Genomic DNA, 24,145 nt, shown 5'->3' with positions numbered 1-24,145 from the left:
AGGACGAACTGGTGCGTTTAAATGCACGAGGAACTTTTTAAATCTCACCTGTGAGGAAATATTTCACTCTGACTGAGGAAAAAACACATTAAATCAACTTCTAGTCAACATGAGAGGAGACACGGCGACGGTAAGACTCCGAGCGGTTGAAATCACGGTTGTTTTATCGCTCAGGAAGAAACCGGAGTTTGAAAAACTGTGAATATTTCTGTTTGTCAGGACGAACATGCTAAGAGCACAGCAACAACAGAAGCTGCGTGTGGGGACAGACGATCAGTGAGTAACATTTAAATAAATAAATTAAAGCTGCACCTGATTGTGTAGTGTTTGTCTAAATATATTAACACAAAGTCTTATTTTACACATTGAAACATAAAAGCATAATTAATAATAAGTTCCTGCACATTTTTGACACAGTGCTTTGTTCACTGATATTCCAACCAGTTTATTTTAACCATGGTTATTTGCAAGTGAAGCACAATATATGTATATTTTGTTACATTCCCATCATACATACCAATAACCAGTGAGTAAATATTACAGCAGCTAAGTAGTAATCATCATAGAATTACTGTAATCTGAATATTTCAGTTTTTACTCCACTGGTTAGCTGATGATAGGATAGTTGTAAATTGTGTTTGCATCCTTACAGAGTGTTGTGTCACTACAAAACATGCTGAAGAAAGTGTCACAGAGCCCTCTCCGTGTTCAGTACCAGGTGAGCAGTACTACAAACCGCCTCCTCATCCCTCCTACGGTGTGATGTTGTTGTTGTTGATGATGTTGTTGTGCTTTTTTTTCCCTTCCTCAGAGTCTTGTTGCATCCGGCTCCGAATCCAGCGGATCATCTGCGAACGAGTCTCAGAACAACCAGGTCAGAGACCATCAATAGCAGCAGCAGCAGAGCTGCACCTCATCAACCACTGCTTAGCCTGAGTTTTCTTCATGATGATCTGGATAGGAATCACAGGAGGTCGTCGCTTGATGTTAGGTTTAGGGGATAAGCATTGGTATAAGGAAGCAAAAGTCCAGCAAGAACCCTGTGTTAGGTTAGACCTTAGTATTGACTAACCAGCTGTTCGTCAACATGACTGACAGCTCCTTCCTCTCATCTTAAACCTGAAGGCTAAACAAAGTGGATATCACACAATGGTACAGGCAAGTGCTAGTTAGCTGGTTAGCACGCTAACATCGACATCTCTCCAACACACTTATAAGAACTTTGACATTTTGTTGATCATTGTAGGTCATTTTCTCTGACTTTTATACACACGTCACATGTGTAAACATGATTGTCATGTCTCTGACGCTGGGTCCACAGGATGGCGACTATCCGATCAATCGCTCAGCTGCTGCTGCAGGAGTGATGGAAAACCACCAACTCAGACAGGTGGGAGGGAAAAAACACACACAAAATCATCCGGTGCGGGTTAACATGTAAGCGCCCGCGCTCATGTTTTACATATCTTATTCTCAGAACGGCGTGAAGACAGATGAGAGTCATCTGGATTCCTCTGTGGCAGAGGTGAAGTCCACACCCTTTGTGTGTTTGTTGTTTGATCTGCAGTGTGATCACAGCGTGTGGGTGTGTTTGTGTGTAAGCAGATTGCCTGACGAGACTTTTCTAATAATAAGCCAGCTCATTGTCAGCAGCAGTGTCATGGTGATGAAGCGGAAACGGGTGTGTTCTCATGAGCTCGGTGGGAATGTCACAGCACTGCTGTGGTTGAGAAGGATTTGTCTGACAGATTTTGGTTTGATTGGGCAAAAAATCTAAAACAAACTAAAAGGATTATTGGTAGAATTGTGTTTATGCTGCAGAGTGAACTGCAGGAAGTGTTCCATGTAAAAGCTCAGGTATGTCCTTGGATGCTTGCCTAACACAGTTGAAGGAATGTACGTATGTAACACCAGTTCCTCCTTTCTCTTTCTCTTGTTTTCAGAACGGAGTCAACGGTTTGGCCAGAATGAACCCTTTCTATGCATATTACTTGGTGCGTGCACTTCTTTTTAACATCTCAGTCTGACTTGGTTTTACTTCACTGACGTTGTGCTCTACCACCAGGAATCGGGCAGCAACAGTAACACAACGGAGGACACTTCTGAGCAAGCAAACCTTGATGCCATCTTTGTTCCTCCCCCTGAGTTTCAGAGCTCACCTCTGGAGGTTCACTCTGAGGAAAAAGGAGACAACTCTTCTGAACCTCAAGTCAACCTATTCCAGACCCTAAGCCACCAGCGCCACCCCTTCCAGACATCAACACAACAAGCCAACAGTCTTTTTCACAATGTCACCTTGAACTCACCGGCTCAAGAGCAGAACGTCTCCAAAGGTGAAGTGGAGGATATTTTCCGTTCTGCTAAAGAGAAGGCTCCTTATCATGCTGCAAGTTCTACAGAGGTGAACCTCTTTGAAAAGTCTCTGAATGTTTTTGTGGACCCATTTGAACCTCCTTTAAAGAAGGAGGATGATCTCTTCCAGGCTCCAAAATCTTCTGCTGCAAACCCTTTTTATACTTCCACCATGGACAAAGACATGGATTTGTTTCACGCAGGTCCAAATAAAAGTGAAGAACCCTCCCCCTTCATCAAATTAGACACCAGAGAGGAGTCCAGTTTGGATGTTTTTTCATCGTCCTCAGTGGATCCATTCCCAAGCCCAATTACAAGGACTTTATTCCAAGACGTCTCCAGTTTGGAGGACCCATTTGCTCCCTCTCCTCCTACACAGGTTAATCCTTTCATGTATGGATCAACAGGGACTCTTGACATTTCTAAACCACTTCCACCCACACGCTCAACCACACCGCTCAAAAGCCCATCAGAAAAGGTGGCGATGCTTTCGTCACCCAAGAGACCACCATTGGTATCTCCTCCTCCCATCCCACCAAAACCTTCCGTCAGGCCACAACAGATCATCCTAACAACTCCTCAGGGGACCAAACACGATATTAATCAGCCGACTCCCCTCAGCCAGAGCAGGACTCTGTCCGGTTCGCCCAGCCAGTCTCCAGCAGAAATGACTCATGTGAGTATCCTTACTGCATCATAGGATCCATGTCCTCATGAAAATGTGACTCTGATGTTTCCCTTACAGGTTCAGACTTTCAAACGACCACCACGGCCACTTCCACGGACTAGACCACCAAAAACTGTAAAAACACCCGAGCCAGAACAGCCGCAAAAACCAGAAAGGCCACCACTGCCAGTAACCCCTGTACGCCAACAACCAGTTAAAAATTAAATCTCATCTACTTATACTAAAATCCATACATTCACTTTAACTGCCTTCTATTCTCAGATTCAGCCAGAGCAAAGTGTCACAAAAACGTCTCCAAAACTCTTCAGATCCCTGCCAAAGCCAGTTATTCAGAGGAAACCTAAATCTCCGGTAAGGTTTAATTAGCTGGTTTGCTTTAGCTCTTAAAAAAAAAAAAAAAGTAAAACATTCACCTGTTCTTCAATGTGCATGTTGTATTCATGTTTTCCACACAGGACGTGAAACCAGTGGAACCTGCAAACTACGTTGTCTTCGAGGACATCCTTCTCATTGGTCAGGTATGTTTCTGTACACTGAAGGTGAGCGTTTTTGCTGCTGTGAGACCTACCTCAGGGGGTTTACATTCTTCATTCAGGGCTTATATAACTCTGAGGAGGTTAAAGAGACATGGAGAGAAAGTGAAGACAAGTTGTACACAGGGGCATCAGCGCCTTCAGCCAAAAAAAACGGCCCTGTTACTCTGGTCTTAAACCTACACACATTGTGTAATGGTTTATTATGTAACAACCTAGAGCTGCCTATACAACACTTTGTTGTGCTTTACACATAGGAAAGGTGTGTAGAAGACTGGCCTGAGGACAGCCCTGAGCTTAACCCTGACTTCAAACCAGTAAGAACACATTTCTTAAAATGCAAACTCAACATTCCATCAGTCCTCTAATCAATCATGTTTGCTTTTCGTCAAGTCAGGAAAGTTCAGACTGCGGCGGGAGTCCTTGAAGGTCAGAGACGTTTCACTTTTCTAGCTAACTTTTTTTTTCAGTTTTGAAGCCAAAAAATCTGTTTCTCTGTTTCTCAGGTAAAGGTGGATTCTGATGGAGGAAGTGGTGAGGAACAGGATGGCAAGGGAAGCCCGATCAAGGTATCATTGACTTGGATCATTGATAAATTGTTGTGCATGTTGCTTCACCAATGGTTTAAACGTGTGTTTACAGAAAAAGGAGAAGAAATTCAGAATGCCCCAGTTCTCCAGAAGAGGGTCAAAGGTAAACAAAGATGGGCAAAACTTCACTTTCACTTTGTTTATGCTTGTATGTTTATAATGGTAATATTTTTTTTTTTAAGGAAAAGCTTCCTGATGACACTAAGGAGGCCAAGAGCAGGACTCTGCCAGTTAGACGCAAATCGTCAAAGGTAACACTCCAATGCACCGTCCTCTGCAGTAAAAGGAGGCAGCAGTGTGACGCTCAGTTCCTGTGTTTTTCAGGATTATTTTTCAGATGTGCACATGTCTGCAGGAGAGAATGAGGACGAAGAGCAGGACTACAAAGTACATTTACGTTTTTAAAAAGTCTATTTTTTCTGTATTTATGAACAAAATGATCACATTTGTGCTGTTGTGACATCATCAGAAGACACCTCTAAAGACCAAAGTCAACAAGCTGCTTCGGCGAGCTTCCACTTCGTCCTCTGTGCCCGAGGGGAAGCACGTGAACGGACACCAAGACTCAAAGGTAGATAACAGGACTTTGATCGGGCTCCTAAAGCCAGGAAACACTAACAGCACTGAAATTGTCTCTTAACAGGATGATGACCTCGGTAAGAAAAGCAACGGCAAGAAAAACTCCATCATACGCAGATGGTCGGAGGTAAAGTCCCTGAATGCTTTTTTTTTTTTTTTTAAAGTGGTCCTCTGTGGGTTACTTACAGCCTGGTGTCTGTTTCTGCAGGGGACAGTGTTGGATGACAGCACTGGTGAAGAAGAGCAAGCAGGGGACGGTCCACATGACGAGGTTTGTTTACATTATGTTCAGTCATTAGTGGTTGGCACCACTTAGCATGGACGCTATGGACTTAAGTCTGTAGAGTCCAACAATTATGCCACACGAGTGGTTCAGGCACTGGGTTAGGAGGGTGTCCCAGGCACTTCCATCTAGACTGAGACCACAAGGATGACCCACGATCCACTGCAAGGACTTACATCCTTCAGCTGGAATCCACTAGCACAAGATGGGCGAAGTTGCCAGAGACACATGGGGGTCTGAGTGTCTCTGCGCCCCTGTTGCTGTTGTGATCCTGGTTGATTAAGTGATCGGACACAGAGCTCCAGCCTGTTAAATGTCTGGAAATAAATCAGGGCTGCTGTGCATTCATGAGCCATGCTTAAAGGGAGGACTTGATCATCTCTCGACAGAAGAGAAGCAGGAAGATGAAAATCAAGTTCGTGCCCCACAGAGGATTTGCCATCTCTTTAAAAAAGGTATCACACACACACAGTCCATGAGTGAACACCATCACACCGTGTGCACATGTTCTAAAATCCTTTGTTTTCTCAGCCAAATGAGGAACCAAAGGGAGCTCATGGTTACACACCTCGCAAAGGCTCGAAGGTACGACTGTGTGAGTGTGGTACAGTATGTACAGTGTGTGCATCATGTGACATATTTGGAATGTTTCCCCTTCAGGACAAAACCTTCGCCGACGATGAGGAGTTCGGAGCATGTGGCTACACACCTCGTAAGAAATCCCAGGTAACAAAACAACAACAAAAACAGTGCACATGGTGAAATGTGGTTACATTTCCTACGTGTGAGTTATGATGTTTATTCATAGGATGATGCTTTTGAGGATGTTGAAGAGATAAAGAGCCGTCTTCACTCAACCAGCCAGGTGGAGTTCACTGGATCAGTTTGTTTGTTTGTTCCTGACCTGCTCATCGGTGATTAACATCCTGAATGTGTTGATCAGGCTGCTTTCATGGACGATGAGCACTTCCAGAAGACACACTGCAGCGGACCGCATGGAGATGAAGATGAATACGGAGTTCAAGACTGCAAACCGGTAACTTTATGTTTGTACTTGTACTTTTTTTACTAAGTATTTAGTTAAAGAGTTTCTTTATCCTATCAACAGAAGAAGCCATCAAAGATGAAGTTGCCACGTGTGGGCCGTCGAAGTTCACAGGTTATTTCTGTAAAATGTCCGGTCAACAGTTCATATTCATACCTCCCTATGAATGCACTTTATTATCGTTTTTAATCAGGAGAACATGCTGGATGACAGGAGTCCCTCGAAAAAGAAGGGCAGCTTCTCAGCAGAGGAGTTAGACGACGAAGACCTTGCCGATGTGAAAATGGTTCCTATCCGATTCACACTATTATTTTCTTTCTTGATTTTTACCCCGCAGATATTCTTCATAGTGTGCACTTTGTTTTTCACCAACAGAAACCTCACAAAAACACGGCTCCTGTTCGAACACCGCGCCAACAGACAGGGTCCAACGGAACTCAGCAGGCGTCAGCTGTATGTTTTAATATCACGTGATTGGATTGTTGTCCTTTGTCATTGTTTTGACTTTATTCTCGCTATGCTAAGGATGAACTCATGGGTGCTGCAGATATGTACGACAGCGAACAAGAGGAACTGGATAGCTGCAAACCGGTATTCACATAATTCTGCTCTCACCTCTCCACTGATGTAAAGCATGATGCTAACAAAGTTTTATGTTCAACAGAAGAAGCCTTCAAAACTCAAAGGCCTTATAATACCCAAGTCTAAAGTAAGTCTGGACGCCTCCCTCTAACTGAAATACACAATGATGATGATGTTGTAACTCTTCCTCCTGTTTTCGTTCTACCAGAGCAAAGACATGCAGCTGGAGTTTGATGATCCACCAGGAGCCACGTCTGCTGATTACCTGTCAGAGGCTGCAAAAGTAAGTTCAGATATTTAAACCATTAACAGTCACTGTGACCTGTTTTCTCTAGACAGATCCAGTGATTTGGGTCAGAAGGGTTTGATCCTTTAGATAAACAAAGCAAAGAATTCCTGCAGCTTTACTTCCTCCATCTTTCATCATCACGTGACTGCTCAACGTGCTGCTAATCACCTGACTGATAACATTGTTTAGTTCAGATCTTTGATTGGAATGGTGCTGCTCTCCATTCAGATTTTGCTGCAAAAAATCTTATTTTGTCAGGTTTTTTCTGAGGTCTTCTTTATATCTTTATTTTTTTCCTTGATGTTTTTTTCTTAGAACTTTCCCTTCAATCCCAGAGTTTGTTTTCAAACCTTTCCATCATAATGCCTCAGATTTTCTGTACTTTTTTTCTGAAGAGGTCAAGAATTCTCAAAATTCACACTTTCTCCTGTTCCACTTTCTTACCTGAGTTCTGTTGTTATTCACTTTTCTTCTTGGAATTTAAACAATGCAGTTTTTCTGCAGTGATGTAGTTCTGAGAAAAGTCTGTGTTATTTATAAAATGAAAACTTTGCTGATCACAGCTCAGAAGTCACGATGAGTTGCTGGTGTCGTTATCTCCTCTGTGTGGGATGTTTTCCTTTGACATGTGACCAAACCGGTTCCGCTGCATAGTGTGTCTAAGCCGACTGTGGCCAGGCCTTACCTCGTTCTGGTTTTTGATGTCTGTGTGGAAAAATGCTAAAGTATGTTACAAAGATGTTTTGACTGGTTTGTTTTTACTGCATTCCACCACCCCCACCCCCTGTCATTCAGGCCGAGTGGCTGGCTGCTCAGATGGATGAACGAGCTATGGCAGGTCTGGACGATGAGGAAGAGGAGGGGGTCAGTGTCCTTAAAGAGTGGTTATGTGAAGCTGGTTTACTACAAGTATTGTGGTGTTTGGTGTGAACCAGGATGCATTTGTTTGTTTTTTGTCCACAGGACACTGACAGTTTGATGGAGTGGTGGTACACAGTGGAGAGTGAGTCAGACTTTCATTGATAGAATGGTTGACTATGGACACCTGGGTGCAAATAGCATCTGCTCGAAAAACGTCTGAATTTGTTGTCATTTTATTACAGAGTGGGATGAGGTGCCATCAGACGAAGAAGAGAAAACCATCAAGGAGGACGAGTCGAAGTCTGTTTATCTTCTGCTGTTTAGATATTTAAATGATGTGGAGATGGTTAGCTAGACGCTAAGTGGATTAACACTTTCGTCTCACCAGGTCCTTCACCATCTTGGCGGACAAGGTTCATAACGGCCTACGTGTCTTCAACAAGGTCTTTACAGAGCGCGCCGAGGTCCTCTGGCAGTCTATCATCACACTCCACACCATCGCTGACGACATCAGCAACTTTCACCAGAAAGCAAAGATAGCAGGCATCACTGGTGGCACCACCACAGCCGTGGGAGGTGTAACGGCCATTGCTGGTTTAGCTTTGGCCCCGTTCACGTTTGGGGCCTCTCTGGTTGTGACGGCTGTGGGTGTCGGCGTGGCGACAGCTGGTGGAATTACCTCGGCCTCCGCAGCCATCTCTGACAATGTTAACAACATGAACGACCGGAAGAAGGTAAGCTGAGCTCTAACATGAGTGGATACCCCTGTCACAGATCTCCTCACCCTGGTGTTTCCACCTCTTTGATTAGGTGGAGTCAGTCCTGCAGGAGTACGAGGAACACCTGCTGGACATCAGGAAGATCCTCCACTTCATCAACCAGGGCCTGTACAAACTGCGTGGCCACCCTTTCCTCAGGTCCGGCACCCAGCACTACTCCAAAGACTGGGAGGTCCGCCGGGCCGTCCAGATGATCAGCTTCGTGGACACGCCGGTGATGCGAGCAACAGACATTACGGACAATGCCGTGGCCTCATTGCAGGGACTCTTCAAGGGCATGGACAAGTACTTCATCAAGGACTCCCGGGAGCTGAAGAAGGGCTGCAAGAAGGAGATGGTGAGTCAGATCAAGGAAGTGGCAAACATGCTGAATAATGCGATCATGGAGCTGAACACCATCAGAGAGGAGCTGCAGGATGCTACAGGGAACATGTGAGCCCAGAAGTATTTGTTGAAGATCCCCACCGCCCTCTGTTGGTTGAACCAGGGAAGTTTCACAGCAGGTTTAGAGAATAAGTGGAATCAGAGTGGTGTGCGGTGCTGCAGATTATTATGGGATTACAGAGGAATATTTATTGAGCACACTGGGGCAGGGGAAAAATCACATTTGTCTTTGTGCACTGCATTCTGGGTAAAAATCTTCAATACACATTGATTTGTTGATTCACTAAATTTAGGTTGTAATTCACCAAATATAAAATGAATTTTGTACAAAGGGTAATTTATTTTTTTCATACCTCTTAGTGTGGCTTCAGAAGTATATCTGACTTAATCTGACTTAATGTGATGCTTAATGACCTTTGATGTATTGTGATGGAGGTCTGCTGGGGTCACCATGTGAAATTCTTCATATGTGTTTCAATGTAAATATGGCAGCCTGAATCATTTTAAACTTCATGTGCCTGTTCGATCTATTTAAATGTCAAAAGTTAAGATAAATATGTCAAATTATCAGTGACAGCCTTCACTGTCGTACTCCTTTATCAACTAAATAAAAATGTATTTGTACAGATTATAAACATGTAAATAAAGACTGCTAATTTAGGCTGCAGATGATAATCCCACTCCTCCAGATTGTCTATTAAATGAAATATGCTGCAGAGTTGGCGTAGTATTTTTTTACAGTGCAGGAAAATGTAAACATAACTTGTTGCCTGGCACCATTATTGACAGCCTCAGGGGTAAGATAAGCCACGCCCCCTAACACAGGTGATCAATACATGAGGTCGCGCGTCAGTGTTGAGGGTGTGTGGACCTGCAGTGACACTCTCCCTGAAATCAGACCGGCACATGAGGGACCAAACCCCGCTCAGGTCCGCCTCCGTGCCTTCGGTGTCCTGAAGGGGAAGCGGCTCGGCTCGGCTCGGCTCGGCACTAGTTTCTGTTGTTCAGCCTCTTTTGTGTGACTCCGCGCTGAGGTAAACTCCACGCTGCTCTCATTGTGTTGTTGTGCGTGTTGTCAAACATTCCTGCGGTCACAAGGTCCGACAGTTACAGTTCGGCCTTGAACGCGGCTTTGTTGTGCGAAAACAACAACACACCAGGCTCCATTTAAAATGTTACCGTTTTACCGTGTGTCGCCTTTTTTACTGAATGTCGTGTAGGACAAAGTCAGTTTCTGGCTTATTTCTATGTTTCTAACTGCGCGTTTTTTTTCTGCGTTATTATTTAAACTTTATACCACTGCAGTACAAGTTTTCCGACTAGTTTTAAAGTTCAGATTTAAGTTTTTCAGCGTTCAAACAGCGTTTAAATCGACCAAATCGACCATGAAAACACTTTAAGCAATGACCTTGGCAGCAGAAACTGGCTTCAAAACACCATTTTTATACATATAAGCTCTGTTTAATGCTGTTGTGTGTGTAAAAAAAGAACTTTATAAACAGTGTTTACTCCTTCCTCTTCCTCCTCTTCACCTCTGAATCACAGTCAACATGTTCCAAAGAGAGAAAGGCCCCACGGCCCAGACTCCAGTGGTCCCACCCACACCGGGACAGCAGGTATGAAGAAGACTCTTGTAATCCTGCTTGTTGACCTGCGTTCATGCAAATAACCGAGGCCTTACATTCACCTGCAGGATCTGGATAATCCCAACACACACAGACAGGACGCAGGGATGACGTCACAGGTTTTTATTCCAGCCTTTGTTCTGTCTGACAGTCATGTAGGAAAACAACAAAGAGCTCCATTCATCCAAAGAGAACAAGCTGTGTTTGTTTGAATCTGTAGTGAATTTGATTTTTAATGTGCTGTTTTTTATTAAAAGCAGAAAACAGGAGTCATGGGTGTTTTGCAGAACTTTAACCCCTTCAAGTCCACTTCGCAGGTAAAAACCTGAAACACGCCTTATGTCAAAAAAAGCAATTTACTACAGCAGCCACCCCAGCTCTCTTTACTGTCTAAAGTTTGCTTCTAGTTTAGCATGGAAGCTCTGCCGTGCTAGGTGAGGCTACATGTTGCTCCATGAATGTCAACCTGGGCAGTGCATTGCAGTTTACTGGGGTTTGTTTTTAGCCTAGCATTGACCCTCTGCAGTGCTAAGGGATGCTATGTCAACACAGGCAGCAGCACATTCTCAGAGAACTGGCTGAGTGTTTGTATTTTTTAGCTTAGCATGAAGCCACTTAGCATGAGCCACTGCTATGCTTAGGTGATGATACATGTACAGGATTTGCTCCAGTGTCTACCACTAGCACTGCTTTTTGGAGAGCTGGCTATCTGTGGTTTGTTTTTAGCCTAGCATGCTAGCAGATGCTACATAAACACTAGTGTTTGGCTCATGTTGGACTGAGGGCTGACTGGATGCTACATTGACTCACTAGGCCATCTAGTGGTGTACAGTGGGCATTAGCATGTTAGCTTGCTAATCTTTGGCATCACATCGTTGGTGTTTCGTCATAATCTTTTTTTTTAAATTATAAATCTTTTTGTTCAGGCATCCTCTGCGGTCACCAAAGCTCCCTCTGCAGAGTCACTAGAACAAACCTCCACACAGGTGAGCTCATGAATATGCAGTCAGGTTGAACAGATAATAGAGGAACACCTGAAGATCAACTAAGTGATCGAGGCTGATGAAATTGTATTTCAGAACCCCGGCGTGCTGAGAGGGCTCATTCAGATGGTCAACCCGTTCAAGTCGACGTCACAGGTAACTGTAGTATGTCCGTCTGTGGGATGGGCCGATCCGTTGGGGAACTCAGCCTTCTTCTCCTCACACAGGTCCACAAAGCTGCTTCCTCAGACTCTCTGGAACAGGGGAGGGTTTCAGAGCCTGTTCAGGTACGAACGAGGTCTGCATGGGACGCTACCTTCGCCTCTACATACAACACATTTAATTTTAAGGTACAAGAAAGTGTCCTCATCCCCTCAGTGATGGGTGGCTGTCATTTCAGAACCCTGGCATGCTGATTGGAGTCATACAGAAAGTCAACCCCTTCAAGTCTACATCACAGGTACCGTTCCTGAGCCTGACCACTTATAGTGTAATGGGCATATACACGTGGAAGCCAACTTTTGCAGGTGCAGCTATGGTGTATTTTTTCCTTTTAGGTGCCAAAGAGTGAGTCTCAACCTGAAGAGAACACAGACAAAGAACTTCAAGACAAACAGGTAAACGACTGATGGTCATTCTCTTAGCTTGTTCACATCATGAGGCTGGGGTTGTAATATCATATGTTATATGTATTTTAATCGCTCAGACTCCAGGGATGATGGCAGGAATGATCCAGAAAGTCAACCTGTTTAAATCCTCACAGCCAAAGGTAGATTACATGGCTGCTGAGACACAGATTATCTTCTCAGAATCCCTCATTTTTCTGTGTATACATGATTAGTTTGTTCTCTGTCCTGCAGGATATTCGTCTTTTGGACAGCGACCCGTCGTCCAGCAGGGGGAGCTTAGCAGACAACAACAACCTGCCGGAGAAGCAGGTAAACTAATTAATCTGCCATAAATCTGACTAATCTGAGATTAAAATTTGTTGTGCTGTATAAATATCACCGGTGTTGTTCATGCTTTCTACCACATGATGGCGCCAAAGCAAATTACTTCAGTGTTATGATTGTTTTGGAATTTATTTTGTTACATGTATTTCAGCCCCCAGGCATGTTCAAAGGGATGCTACAGAAAGTTAACCCCTTCAAGTCCAGCACACAGGTCTTAATATCCTCATCTCACTCATTCTCAGTGTTTTAATGGATTTCTACTGGATGCTAATGCTAACGTTCTGCTGTCAAACAGACAGATGCTTGTCAGACAGACTCTACAGCTACCCCTTTGAGGACGCAGGTAGCATTTATTGATTATTGATTTTCTGTACGTCTGTACCATCACTTACCACTGGCTCTGTCAATTTCTCATCAGGGACTGGACGATGTTTACAGTGACGACTCCAGCGGCTCAGAAGACCTGGACGACAGCACGATAAAGAGAGGTGTAAGTGTTTTGTAGAGTTTCTAAAAATAAATGAAGGTTTTCTAAGAATGAAGCTACACTGTGTAGCCAGAAAAATGCAAAGCGTCTGACTAGAGAGAGTCACATAACGTGCCAGGAAACAGCCACTGTACTTTTTCCTTAATGTCTGGTAGGTTTTTTTTATATGTACACAGATTTAGTCATGTGTACCTAGAAGTTAAAGTCTTATTTTGCTGTTGTCATCTCTGGGTCGTTATTAGAGCTCTATATCAATAAGGTTTGATGAATAAAGCACTAACCCTCTCCACAGTCTGTTTGGTATACAGATGTTGACACCAGCTGTGAGGCGCAGCCCAGGAAGAGAAGAAGTGGGGTGTGTAGCACGGAAGGTTTTATCATTTACAACCTGTGAAACTGCACTAAGTAACATCTTACATTTGTGCTTTTTATCAGACTTTCATAATGAAACAAATTCTTCCCGGTGCGCTGCTCGGCTCAGAGACAAAGGTAAGAGCGCTCACCTTAATTAATTAAAGGGCACTCTTAGTTTTATTTTGAAAGGTCTTTCTACTCCCACAGCTGCTCAGGTTTGCCGTATGTTTACAAAATAGCTTATACCTAATCATTACACAACCCAACACACTTCTGCAAACATGTCCTGAGGGCTGGTGCGTGACAGGTCAGGGGAAGAACACAAACACCCACAAAATTCTGTTAACTTCTTCATACTTCTGCATAAAAATGACTCCTCTGACACTGAAGCAGTGCCTTGGGTGATTGGCCAATGTTTAAACACAGTCAAATGTTCAACTGAATGAACACAGAACAATGAAGTTGCTGTAGATACAATGACGTTTAAAGACATTACAGAATGCTTTTATATGCTGTGTAATCTGAGACGAGCCTTTATGCATTCACTGGGTTTTATCTGTGTTGGAATGTTTCTGATCATGATGTCGTCCTGTTGTGACCTTGAGATAGCAACCGGTGCTTTCTCGGGTAAATTTATTTTCTCAGTGTTTCCTCTTGGCAAGGGCATCTGACAGACACATGTCTCGATCAATCTCGATCAGGTCAATGAACCCGGGTAGTTTTGCTGTGTGTTGTGTAACAGGAAATGGAGACAGCGCCCTCTCTTGGTGTGACATTTTTTAATGTGGTGGCCCTGCCCTACCAGAGTGTTTATTTCTGATGTAAATTTGGACTTTTTAACATGGAACTCTATGGGTTTGACTCATTTTTGGAGCCAGCCATCAAGTGGCCATTACAGGAACTGCAGTTTTAAAGCCACATTCATTCAATATCCAATAAGATGTAGTCTGTAGTTTTTAGTCCACCTATACCTCACAAATCTAAAATGCAGCTGGCGTGCTGCTGCTCCGTGCGTTCTCTCAGCAGTGATTTTGGGTTTTGTTACCACTTCTGATAAAATGGGTGTAACAAAATGCAAAGTGAGACGCCATACAAGCGAGCAGAATATGTGAATGTGGCTTTATTGCTTTAAAGGCTCATTAAATCAACAAATGAAGGAATCCCACATCACCAAAAGTTCAAAACACTGAGAGGGCGACATTCTGCCAAATGTCTTTGTTGCTTTATGTAATAGGTCATCACTGTTTTTACTTCTTGTGGCTTCTCCACTATGAACATCAATACTGGCAGCACATTCAGCCTCTGATGTTTCTCATCATAAAATAGTTGTTATTCCTGCCAACATCACAACACAATCAGAAGATGAATGGAAACATGTTGGATTCTGAGAAATCTGATTGTTTTATTAGTGTCCCGTGTCTTTTTGTGTAGGAGGTAGTTGAGGTTCAGAAGCTTCAAATGGCTGAAGTACCAGTGCCCAGTGAAGGAACGGTCCTGGACCCTCTAGATGTACGATATATTTTTATTTATAAACATTTATAATTTAAATCCGATTTAATCATTTATTTCAAAAACTGTATTTCCAGGATGAAGAGGGCCTTCTGGAGTGGTGGGGAACTGTGGAGGGTATGTTTGAATTTTACTGCTTAATCAGAGTTAAAACTTTTAATCGCCTCTTTTGTTTCTGTGTGTGTTAGGATGGGATGAGTGGAATGAGACAAACCAGAAGGATGGCGCTGAAGAGTAAGTGGAACATGTACAGGTGTTAAAGGTAGGGTAGGAGATTTTGCAAACTCAGTGAGAGTCAGCCAGAATTCGAAAGTAAACACACGCCCCTTTCTCTCGGAGCTCACCCCGAAGCCACGCCTCCAATCGCAATACCTGAAGATGAGCTGAAGTCTGTGACTTCGGCCATCATGCACGTACCTCTCTGGTGCGCGCAGAGCAGGAAGAGAGTGACAACCAGCCAATACTCCGCGCAAAGTCCACCCGGAGGATTGGCTGATGTTTTTAGCGTTTTATAGCTTCCACAGATGATTCATATTCTTCGTTTTAATGCGAAACTGCCGAACTAATCGTTTGCTATCGGATTGTAAAGAGAAGTTACACTCCACTCCTACCCTACCTTTAAAGATGTGAGTGTGAGGACTCCAGGCGAAAAACCTCTCCCTGTTCTCTTGTCTCAGAGTGGTGGAAGAAGCCGCCGATCGCGTCTTCATGGCTGCTCGCCTCTTCGTGCGTCTTTTCAACCAGCGGGGTGCCTCCCTGCAGCAGCGCATCCTGGAGCTCCTCGCCTTGGCCGACTCCGCGGACAACTTCCATAAGAAGACCGTCACAGCCAGCGTCGGCGGCGGGGTGGCCAGCGTGGCGGGGTCCGTTACTACGATCACCGGGCTCATTCTGGCGCCCTTCACAGTTGGAACATCGCTCATAGTCACGGCGGTGGGCATCGGGATAGCTACAGCGGGTGGCGTGACGTCTGCTTCAGCCAACATCACAGACACGGTTCACTCCAAGACGGACCGCAACAAGGTGGAGAAGATGATCCAGGATTATCAGGAGGAGATTAAAGACATCAGGGAATGCCTGGAGTTTCTACAGGTGAGGACGCACAAAGCGGGTTTCAGTGGGCTACACCTGTGTTTTAAATGGAGCATGAGGTCAAATGTGTACTAACGCTAGCCCCATTAGGGTACAAAACACGACCATATGACAGTAAATGCTTTTTACTGCAAGCTGTCATGCATATGAACCATCTCTTCCATATAAAGACCTCATCCTGTCAACTCTCCCGTTGTATCTCCTCCTAACAGGAAGGCATGGAGACGCTCGAGGAGTGGAACTTCGAAAAGTACGCTGAGAGCATCTCAAAGAGGCACCTGAACCAGAACGTCAAACACGTCATGAAGGAGGGCGGTCGCGCGGGCAAGGCCTTGATGGTCAACACGGAGAGCCTCATCAGTACGGTTCAGGTGCTCGGCGATGCCGCTAAAGCCGCCCAGGTGATGAGCGTCACCACGGGAGTCATGTCGGGCCTCTTCCTGGCTCTCGACGTGTTTTTTCTCGCAAAGGATTCAATGGAACTGAAAAAAGGGGCCAAGACGGAGTTTGCCACTAAGATCCGGGAGGTTTGTAAAGAGCTGCAGGAAGGACTGCTGGAGCTGAACCGCATCAAGGAAGAGCTGCAGAAAACCATGGATGGGATCGAGGTGGAGGAGGAGGAGGAGGAGGAAGAGGACGAAGAGCTGCTGAAGTCTGATCTGAAGAAACTAGAATGAAAGATGGAAAACAAAGAAAAAGAGAAGAAAACTGTACAGTTTGTATTAATATATTTTAAATATTTATATTTTATGAAGGAGACCAAAGCAGACATGCTTTAGTTGTTTGATGAACTGCAGTAAAATGGTGTCTTTAGCATATCATGCATCGGCCACTTGTCACGCGTCTCATTGGTCGAACATCAGCACAGGCTGGAGGAATGCAGGAGTGGATGCTGCGTGAACGGCGTGTGCTCAGACCGTGATGTCTGCATGACGGAACAAAAGAATGCTCCAAGACATCCCCGAATGTTTCGCATTCCTCATCTTTTCAACAACTTCCTCTAAGAAGAAGCCTGATTTCTGATAAGGAAAGGAAGAAAATATCCCAAAGTTGCCGCTGTGTAAACAAGAAAAAAAAAAAGCTCCACAAAGGACACAAAGTGATGCCCCAGAGCGCTCAGCCTGCCAACAAAGACATGAATCAACCAAAGAAAAAGAGAAAATCCGCCTTCTGTGGCGACACCTTGAATAAATACATCTGCCCTGTGATCACACACAACGTGTCCAAGCTGAACGGCCACATCGGTCGTCTAAGGTGTGGATGCTAATCATGTTCCTTATGTCACAGCATATTCAGATTTTTATAGAACTGATCCTTATTTATTTATATATATAATTTTAACACCACCTGGACCTGGATACCAGTGTACCAAAGTACATTTCTGATCATCTTGATTGAAATGGTCTGAAACTTTGTTTTCATCAAAACATTTCATTTGAAGTAATGGGGGGAAGCACCAGGCAGCACTGATTGTTGTTTTTAAAACACAAAATCCAGTTGTTACCTGGGTATTTTTTCTTTGACTGTGCAACACCATAACAATGTGCTCCGGCCTGCTGATGGTGCTGCCAAAACAGTGCCTTTATTTCCTCTTCGGCTGAAACAAACTATAGGTCAATACAATGTTAATCATATTTGAATAGCTTTAAATTTCAGTTTGTGTACTTCTGTGATGAATTATCAAATATATACATTTGTAATTTAGTTTAATGTTATTTTAAGAGTGTTTTTATTAGAAGGTTAAAAACATTTTAATTGGAAAAAATTGAAATATCAGTCTAATTATACAATTTATGTAGTTTTACGAAAATTGTGTAATTACCTTCTGGTGTTTCAGTGCTGAGAATGTTATGGACACTGGATTTAACAGTGTTTAGTGTGGCTGATGGCTGGAAGTATGCGTGTGAAGTAATCTAGTGGTGCAGCCAGTGGAGAGCATCCTGAAAGTGAGCTGCTGAGAAGTGGAGGGTTTGGACACTGAGTAACAGTGCAGGGAGACACCGGGCTGTTGTTGTTAGTGAGTGAACGTCATGACAAGGTTGTCGGTCAGTGAGGTCATGTGTTGTGTGTTTGTGTGAAAGTCTAACCTGATCCCTGCTGAAACATGAGATCTGAAGTCAGTCAGTGTTGTTTGCTGATGGATGATTGCAACAACATTAAAGATCCAGCTCTGCTTGTCGAACTGCACTGTTCAGAGTTTCATTAAAGTTTGAATTGAATTCAGACAGCAATTGTCAGACACTTCACTTGTTTTATCTTTCAGATCATGGGAATGTTTTTTTCACCTCTTCCTCCCTAATCTGCCAACAGGTGTTTTTTAAACCTGCACAAACCAGGCAAACATGTTGGATGGAATTCAAGCATTGACGCAAACAAATCCAGAAAAATGTCACTGATGCTGCCAATCAGTCCACATACAGGTGCAAGAGAAGCTGCAACACTCAGAGTCCATGTGTCCTCTGTTAACATGAGTAAACACAGAGGTGTCTTCACTAAAAGACAAGAACATTCTGTCCACAGCCATCTCATCTGTTCCAGTATTTGTACAAATTTTACATGAGCGTTGTCATTCCTTCAACAACGCCATCACGAGAACAGGAAGTTACATTGTAGTGGTGTCTCATACGGGTGTCTTTAGGCCAGAGCTGAGCGGCCTGCCCCAACATTAATCAAATGCAGCAAAATCCAACTGCAGCATTACCAGTGACACCTGTTCTTTGTACAAAAATGAGGTGCGCAACTATGCTGAAATGTACGGTAAAGTGTACAGAAACAGTGTGACCACACTGCTGCAGCTGACATATTTCACCGTCGTCGTTATCTCTTTTTACATCAGTGCAGCAGTGATGATTTATATTTCCTTCTGAAATATACATTGTTTTTTTTATGTCAGATGCTCCAAATGTAATTTGAGGTTTAAATAATATTAGTAGATACATTTCTAAAAATGTTTAGAACTCCTGTGTATTTTCTGGCCTCCTATATTAACAGATACTGAGGAGTTACCCGTTTGACTTTTCTCATTTTTAAAAACGACAACAAAAAAATGATCTGATTGATTATCTGATTGATAAGATATGAAATGTACCATGCCAACCGAACGGGTGACACACAGCCGAGCCATTCGTGTGACCTCACAGGCATTGTGAAGTCTGTTGTGCGTCTTTTTTATGAAGGATTTGGACACTACTCTGAACTAGTGGGAAAAGTATACAACTAAAATTATTGAAACAAAATGTCTGAGACATGACAGCAAGCATCATCAATGCCACCATGGAGTGTTTTCTGTGTAGTAATACTAGACACTAGTGTGTATTGTAATGTCCACGCAAGAAAACCCATGGAAGTAAAAATAGTGTTTGTGTATCATATTTCTGCTCTGGTCACACGCAGCCCTCCATTGTCGCACATGGACAGTTCAGAGTTGCCTGGACTTGCCTTTTCTCTGTAACTAAAGAGAAGCACAATGGATACCTTGATGCTGTTGACTCTGGCTCATGGCGGCTCCGGCAAACCGGTTTTGCCATCGATTATGTGTCATGGGTCCCATGACTTGGTAACTTGTGCCACCTTGCACACACAATCTCAAGCTGAACACTTGACCCTTTACAGATGCAAGTTTGTGGAACACAATTATTCCATCCACTTAAATGACTCTGGGATGGACAGGCAGTTAGCTGTTAGCTTCCCTATATCATGTAAATCTGGTATTTAGCTGCTCTGCTTCTTAATTTTTAAAAATCGGATTGATACATGACAGCAGGAATCAGGAAGAAACACAGCTCACTGTGAAGAATGCACTGGTTTCCTTGTTTCCATCATATCAGACTTTTGTGTTACGGGTATTGTGAAGCCATGAGGAAGTCATGCATTTTTAGAAGTCTCCTGCAGACAAAGAAGATTAAGAGTGTGGTGACTTGGCAGAAATCACCAGTGGTTTCCATCACACACGCCCTCATCATCCCAGCCCTGTGGAAACATCAGTGATGTCAGTTTTTGACTCCTCCCTTCACCCCCTTATTTATATAGTGACACAAAGTGGACAGGTGTCACAGTTCCACCTGGGAGCCTGAGAAGGACGGTCCAGCTAACTTTGGAAGATTATTCAGAGGAGTTACGTTTGCTCTGAACCCTACAAGGTCTACAGGTAAGCTAAAACAGTGTAAATAAATATTATGCTGTGTTTATTGTTTATTGTATTACTGCACTTTATGTATGAAAATGATGATTTCAGTTAAAGCAAGAAATGTTATGAATATAATTTTTTATGGATTTTACTGCAACAGTAATATTAATGAAAAATTACAATGATACAAAAAATATATATATTATTTTAAATATGTGATGTTGACGTGCTACTTTTGGTCATCTATTTTTGTCCACCTACTCAGAGAGAACATAAGCGTCCATTAGTGAAACCAGTTCCCTTTTTTACTTCTCTTTTTGGTTCCCTTTCATTGTTCCTTATTATTACACTTGTTCCTGGTGCAGTTATTAACAAACCGTCACTTGTTCTCTTTGACATACCATTTCATGTAAATGATAAGGTCATTATGCTTTTTAACATAATCATTTAACCCTTTGTTTACTGCAGCCATGGACAACAGGCTCCTGCTCGCTGCCCTGTTTATGATGCTGTCCTGGGAGCTTATGAGCACCAATGCTCAGACGACAGTAGCAGGAACCACACTGGCAGGAACAGGAAACGAAACAACAGCAACAGGAAATGAAACCACGGCAACAGGAAACCCAACAACGGCAACAGGAAACGAAACAACGGCAACAGGAAATGAAACAACCGCAACAGGAAACCCCACAACGGCAACAGGAAATGCAACAGTGGCAACAGGAAACGCGACAACGTCAACAGTAAACACAACAACGGCAACAGTAAACGCAACGTCAACAGTAAACGCAACAACGGCAACAGTAAACGCAACAACAGCAACAGTAAACGCAACAGTAAACGCAACAGTAAACGCAACAACGTCAACAGGAAACCCAACAACGGCTACAGGAAACTCAACAACAGCAACAGGAAACGCAACAACAGATACAGGAAATGCAACAACAGCTACAGGAAACCAAACAACAACAGGAAACGCAACAACAATGGCACCCACACCGCCTCCACTGCCAGTCAACACCACAGTGACAATTCTTGAGGTGAGTGATGTCGAAAAAAATGCTTAAGGCTACAAAATGGCAACACTCATCACTGACTTGGATGTCTTGCAGACTCCTGTTTCTCGGGTAGAATGTGGAACCCGGCAGCTCTGCGCAGCCCAGCCGGCTTCATGTGATCCCTCCACACCCGGATCGTGCTTCTTTCTTGGTGCCAGGCTGACGGGTGGCCTAAATTTTGAATTCCAGCTCTCAGGAGAGTCAGAGGGCTACCTGGCTGCATCCCTGTCAGCTCCTGTACGGCCGTCACACAATTGCTAATAAAAAGTACTTCTAAGTTGAGTTAAAGTTAATGACTCTCTTTTTATATTAATGACTCTCTTTTTTACATAGGGAATCAATGAAACCCTCTACGTCTGTGCAAACAACCAAAGTGTTGTTCGATTCATCAGTGCCGTACTTTACAATGACCAGCTGATTGAGCGAGAGGTGAGTTCAGCTGGCATCCTTTGTGTGTAGAAAAGTCCACGTACGACAAACTTATTGTTGTGAACTTCTTCTCAGCAAAGGGTGAATAACGTGAAGGGAAAGGTCAATGGAAAAACCATCCAGTGCACGTTCGCTGCCACTGTACCGACCCCCACGTCTAGAGCAACAGGCTTCGCCCTTGCCGTCTCCACCGGATCTTTCGATGCCAGTAAGCTTCCGTTCATTTCTTGTTGTACATGTGTAAATGTTTAGATCTTTCAAATTTTTCATCTGGCCATGTTTATGTTGCACCTTACGTCAGCCTCTGGAGCTCTGGGACGGCCCTCTAGCCAGATAAGGACACCTGTTGTAAACCTGGAAGATCCTAGGATCAATGTCACCAATACGATCAACACTACAACAACGACAACGCAACCTTCAACAACACCCGTTGTGCCATTGAGCCTTTTTGTGACAGCGGGGCCTCTTGCAGTAAGTGACACTGAAACAGTTAATTTTAACACACACATTATTCCATCCACTTATATGACTCTTATCTTCCTGGCTAGTCCTCCGTTTCTACCACTGGGTGTAGGTCAACAAAGCTCTGCGCCGCCGAGCCTTCTCAGTGCGACCCCTCCAACACAGGAAGCTGCTTCTTCCTCTCTGCCGCGCTGCAGAGCGGTCAGACATTCAGGTTTCAGCTCTCAGGACAGTCAGGGGGTTACCTCGCTGCCTCCCTGGCAACAAGCGCCGCACAGGTAGGTCCAGTTCTGTCATACAAAAAGGAAAAATAGTTTGTTTGTTTGTAAACAAGTGTTATTCACCTCCCTGGTTTTGGTCCACAGAGCAGTAACATCACAACCTACATCTGTGCAAAAAGCAACAGCAGTGTTAATTTCGTCAGCGCTCTGCTCAGTAATAACCAGCTGACTGCACAGACCACAGTGAGTATCACCTCCTGATTCACCGTCTCAAACTGAAGCACAGCCATCACTAATGTCCATTCACTAGAAATGCATAGAATTATGCTGGAATTGGGGTAAAAACATGAACATATTCAGGTGCCGACAACTGACCCTTGGCCCCATAGTAGGGCAACATGGAGGCCAGTCTGTGTCTTATTGGGGTTACTGTTACATATCTTAAATTCTCTGCATTCTCTGGCCGCTAGTGAAGTTCTAGACCAAGTGAAGTTCTAGTCCTAGCACTTAAAAATGGGAACAAAAACTGATATATCCCCTGTATACTACAGAGCCCAGGAACACCTCCTTGTACACCATTGTCATCTCTTTTCTCTGCAGAACAACGTGTCCTCTGTGAACGGCAGTGCCAGTGGAGACAAAATCCAGTGTGAGTTTGTGGCCACAGTTCCGGACACCAGCACTAGGGCGTCGCTTTACTCCCTCATAGTGTCCACCGGAGCCTTCAACCCAGGTAAGAGACACATTTGAAGCGCGTATCAGAAGTATTTTGCAGTCTGCAAACACATCAGTGATATGCTGGGTTTTTTTTTACAGCTACCGGTGTACTGGGAAACCCCACCTTCAAAATAAGAACTGCTGCTATTGACCTGACCAACGTTAACAGCACCGTCACCAATTTGCTTAATCACGCAGTCACACAGAGGACCTCACTGATGCAGGGTGAGCATAAACCTTTGAAAGGCTGTTGTGTCTCCTTTAAAAAATGTCAACAGTGCTTGATTACTGTCCTTCTGTCCCCCTGTCTACCCCTGTAGTTCTGCTGGTCACCCTGGTCTCCCTGGCTCTGATGAAGCTATGAGGAAAACCTCCCCATCCACACACGCTCAAAGATACTAAAAGACACTAAACCCCAGGATTCATTCGGGTTAGGGGTCTGGTCACCTTTCAAGCCCAAATAACTCCTGATATTAAATCTTAACCAGTGCATCAGTGACAAATATTTAGAACATGTAGTTTACCCTGAGAACTATTTTTTCTTTGGTTTGCATTATTTTTATACAGTGGCAGATTCTTCTCCCTCATGCTGATGTGTATGCAGCCATGATGAAACATGTTCCCTCTCATTGAATATGTTCTTTTTTAATGTTCTTTTTGTTTTTAAATGTGCATAGCTTTTACAATGACGTCTCCACAGGCTGATATGTTCATGTTTGTGCAAGTGTGCATGCACACATTAATAATTCTGAACTATATGATACCAAATTTTGATGAATTTGATTTTGCACATTGCATTCATTATGTAATAATGACATTTTTATGACACTTTTGGAATAAATATTTTATCTTTCTGCTAAACACTTTGCATGCTGCTGGACAACTGATTTATAGTGGATTTGTTTCAGCTGACATGACACTGATATGTGAAGAGTCCATCAAAAAATTAGCTTCAATTTTCAAAAGAATGTAAGCTCATGTTTAAGCTAAGCTGCATTGTAGCTAACATGTTGGCCAATATAACAAATTATGTAACCGTCAAAGACCGCAGCTACCTTTGGTGGTGACGATGGTCTTCAGAAAAAAAACATACCAGACTTAAACTATTGAATGCATACAATGTACTTTGTTGAGCACCTTTTAACCAAAAATGAGCTAAAACAG

General features: G+C 43.6%; 3 protein-coding genes across 11 annotated transcripts; all 3 read left to right on the top strand.

Annotated features, from left to right (window-relative positions):
• Positions 1-9,638, top strand: LOC114435853 (uncharacterized). 3 transcript variants are annotated; one of them, XM_028405779.1, is made up of 36 exons: positions 1-130; positions 220-276; positions 653-718; positions 812-874; positions 1,322-1,390; positions 1,478-1,525; positions 1,944-1,994; positions 2,066-3,028; positions 3,098-3,217; positions 3,302-3,391; positions 3,496-3,558; positions 3,831-3,890; positions 3,967-4,002; positions 4,080-4,142; positions 4,216-4,266; positions 4,346-4,414; positions 4,488-4,550; positions 4,633-4,734; positions 4,807-4,869; positions 4,951-5,013; positions 5,415-5,480; positions 5,557-5,610; positions 5,686-5,751; positions 5,834-5,890; positions 5,969-6,061; positions 6,134-6,184; positions 6,264-6,356; positions 6,446-6,523; positions 6,596-6,661; positions 6,738-6,779; positions 6,861-6,935; positions 7,737-7,805; positions 7,905-7,944; positions 8,045-8,102; positions 8,191-8,536; positions 8,613-9,638. In XM_028405779.1, exons 1-36 carry the CDS (start codon positions 110-112, stop codon positions 9,015-9,017), a joined length of 3,840 nt encoding a protein of 1,279 aa, XP_028261580.1. In that variant the 5' UTR covers positions 1-109; the 3' UTR covers positions 9,018-9,638. The 3 variants fall into 3 exon arrangements, with proteins under 3 accessions (XP_028261580.1, XP_028261579.1, XP_028261581.1); XM_028405778.1 differs by having other exon boundaries at positions 6,735-6,779; XM_028405780.1 differs by lacking the exons at positions 1-130; positions 220-276; positions 653-718; ... (1 more) ...; positions 1,322-1,390; positions 1,478-1,525 and adding an exon at positions 1,796-1,857 and having other exon boundaries at positions 6,735-6,779.
• Positions 9,639-9,807: 169 nt separating this feature from the next.
• Positions 9,808-18,193, top strand: LOC114435868 (uncharacterized). 6 transcript variants are annotated; one of them, XM_028405807.1, is made up of 21 exons: positions 9,808-9,999; positions 10,511-10,581; positions 10,659-10,709; positions 10,851-10,907; positions 11,517-11,576; positions 11,670-11,729; positions 11,801-11,860; positions 11,974-12,033; positions 12,131-12,190; positions 12,280-12,342; positions 12,434-12,511; positions 12,678-12,737; positions 12,822-12,869; positions 12,945-13,016; positions 13,306-13,368; positions 13,449-13,502; positions 14,799-14,876; positions 14,954-14,993; positions 15,065-15,110; positions 15,554-15,968; positions 16,181-18,193. In XM_028405807.1, the coding sequence occupies exons 2-21, from the start codon at positions 10,516-10,518 to the stop codon at positions 16,643-16,645; spliced, it is 1,956 nt and encodes a 651-aa protein (XP_028261608.1). In that variant the 5' UTR covers positions 9,808-9,999; positions 10,511-10,515; the 3' UTR covers positions 16,646-18,193. The 6 variants fall into 6 exon arrangements, with proteins under 6 accessions (XP_028261608.1, XP_028261607.1, XP_028261606.1 ...); XM_028405806.1 differs by having other exon boundaries at positions 10,848-10,907; XM_028405805.1 differs by having other exon boundaries at positions 10,659-10,745.
• Positions 18,194-19,988: 1,795 nt separating this feature from the next.
• LOC114435877 (mucin-5AC) lies at positions 19,989-23,656 on the top strand. Of its 2 annotated transcripts, none has more exons than XM_028405830.1 (12): positions 19,989-20,115; positions 20,563-20,757; positions 20,947-21,134; positions 21,207-21,389; positions 21,486-21,581; positions 21,657-21,789; positions 21,883-22,052; positions 22,130-22,321; positions 22,409-22,507; positions 22,865-22,997; positions 23,081-23,206; positions 23,302-23,656. In XM_028405830.1, the coding sequence occupies exons 2-12, from the start codon at positions 20,565-20,567 to the stop codon at positions 23,343-23,345; spliced, it is 1,557 nt and encodes a 518-aa protein (XP_028261631.1). In that variant the 5' UTR covers positions 19,989-20,115; positions 20,563-20,564; the 3' UTR covers positions 23,346-23,656. The 2 variants fall into 2 exon arrangements, with proteins under 2 accessions (XP_028261631.1, XP_028261630.1); XM_028405829.1 differs by having other exon boundaries at positions 20,563-20,824; positions 20,972-21,134.
• The last annotated feature ends 489 nt before the right edge of the window (positions 23,657-24,145 follow it).

The sequence above is a fragment of the Parambassis ranga genome, chromosome 5 (genome assembly GCF_900634625.1).
Source record: "Parambassis ranga chromosome 5, fParRan2.1, whole genome shotgun sequence".
Taxonomy (NCBI): domain Eukaryota; kingdom Metazoa; phylum Chordata; class Actinopteri; family Ambassidae; genus Parambassis; species Parambassis ranga.
The sequence above is the reverse complement of the archived record's forward strand: the minus strand, read 5'-3'. Positions and strand labels throughout refer to the sequence as shown.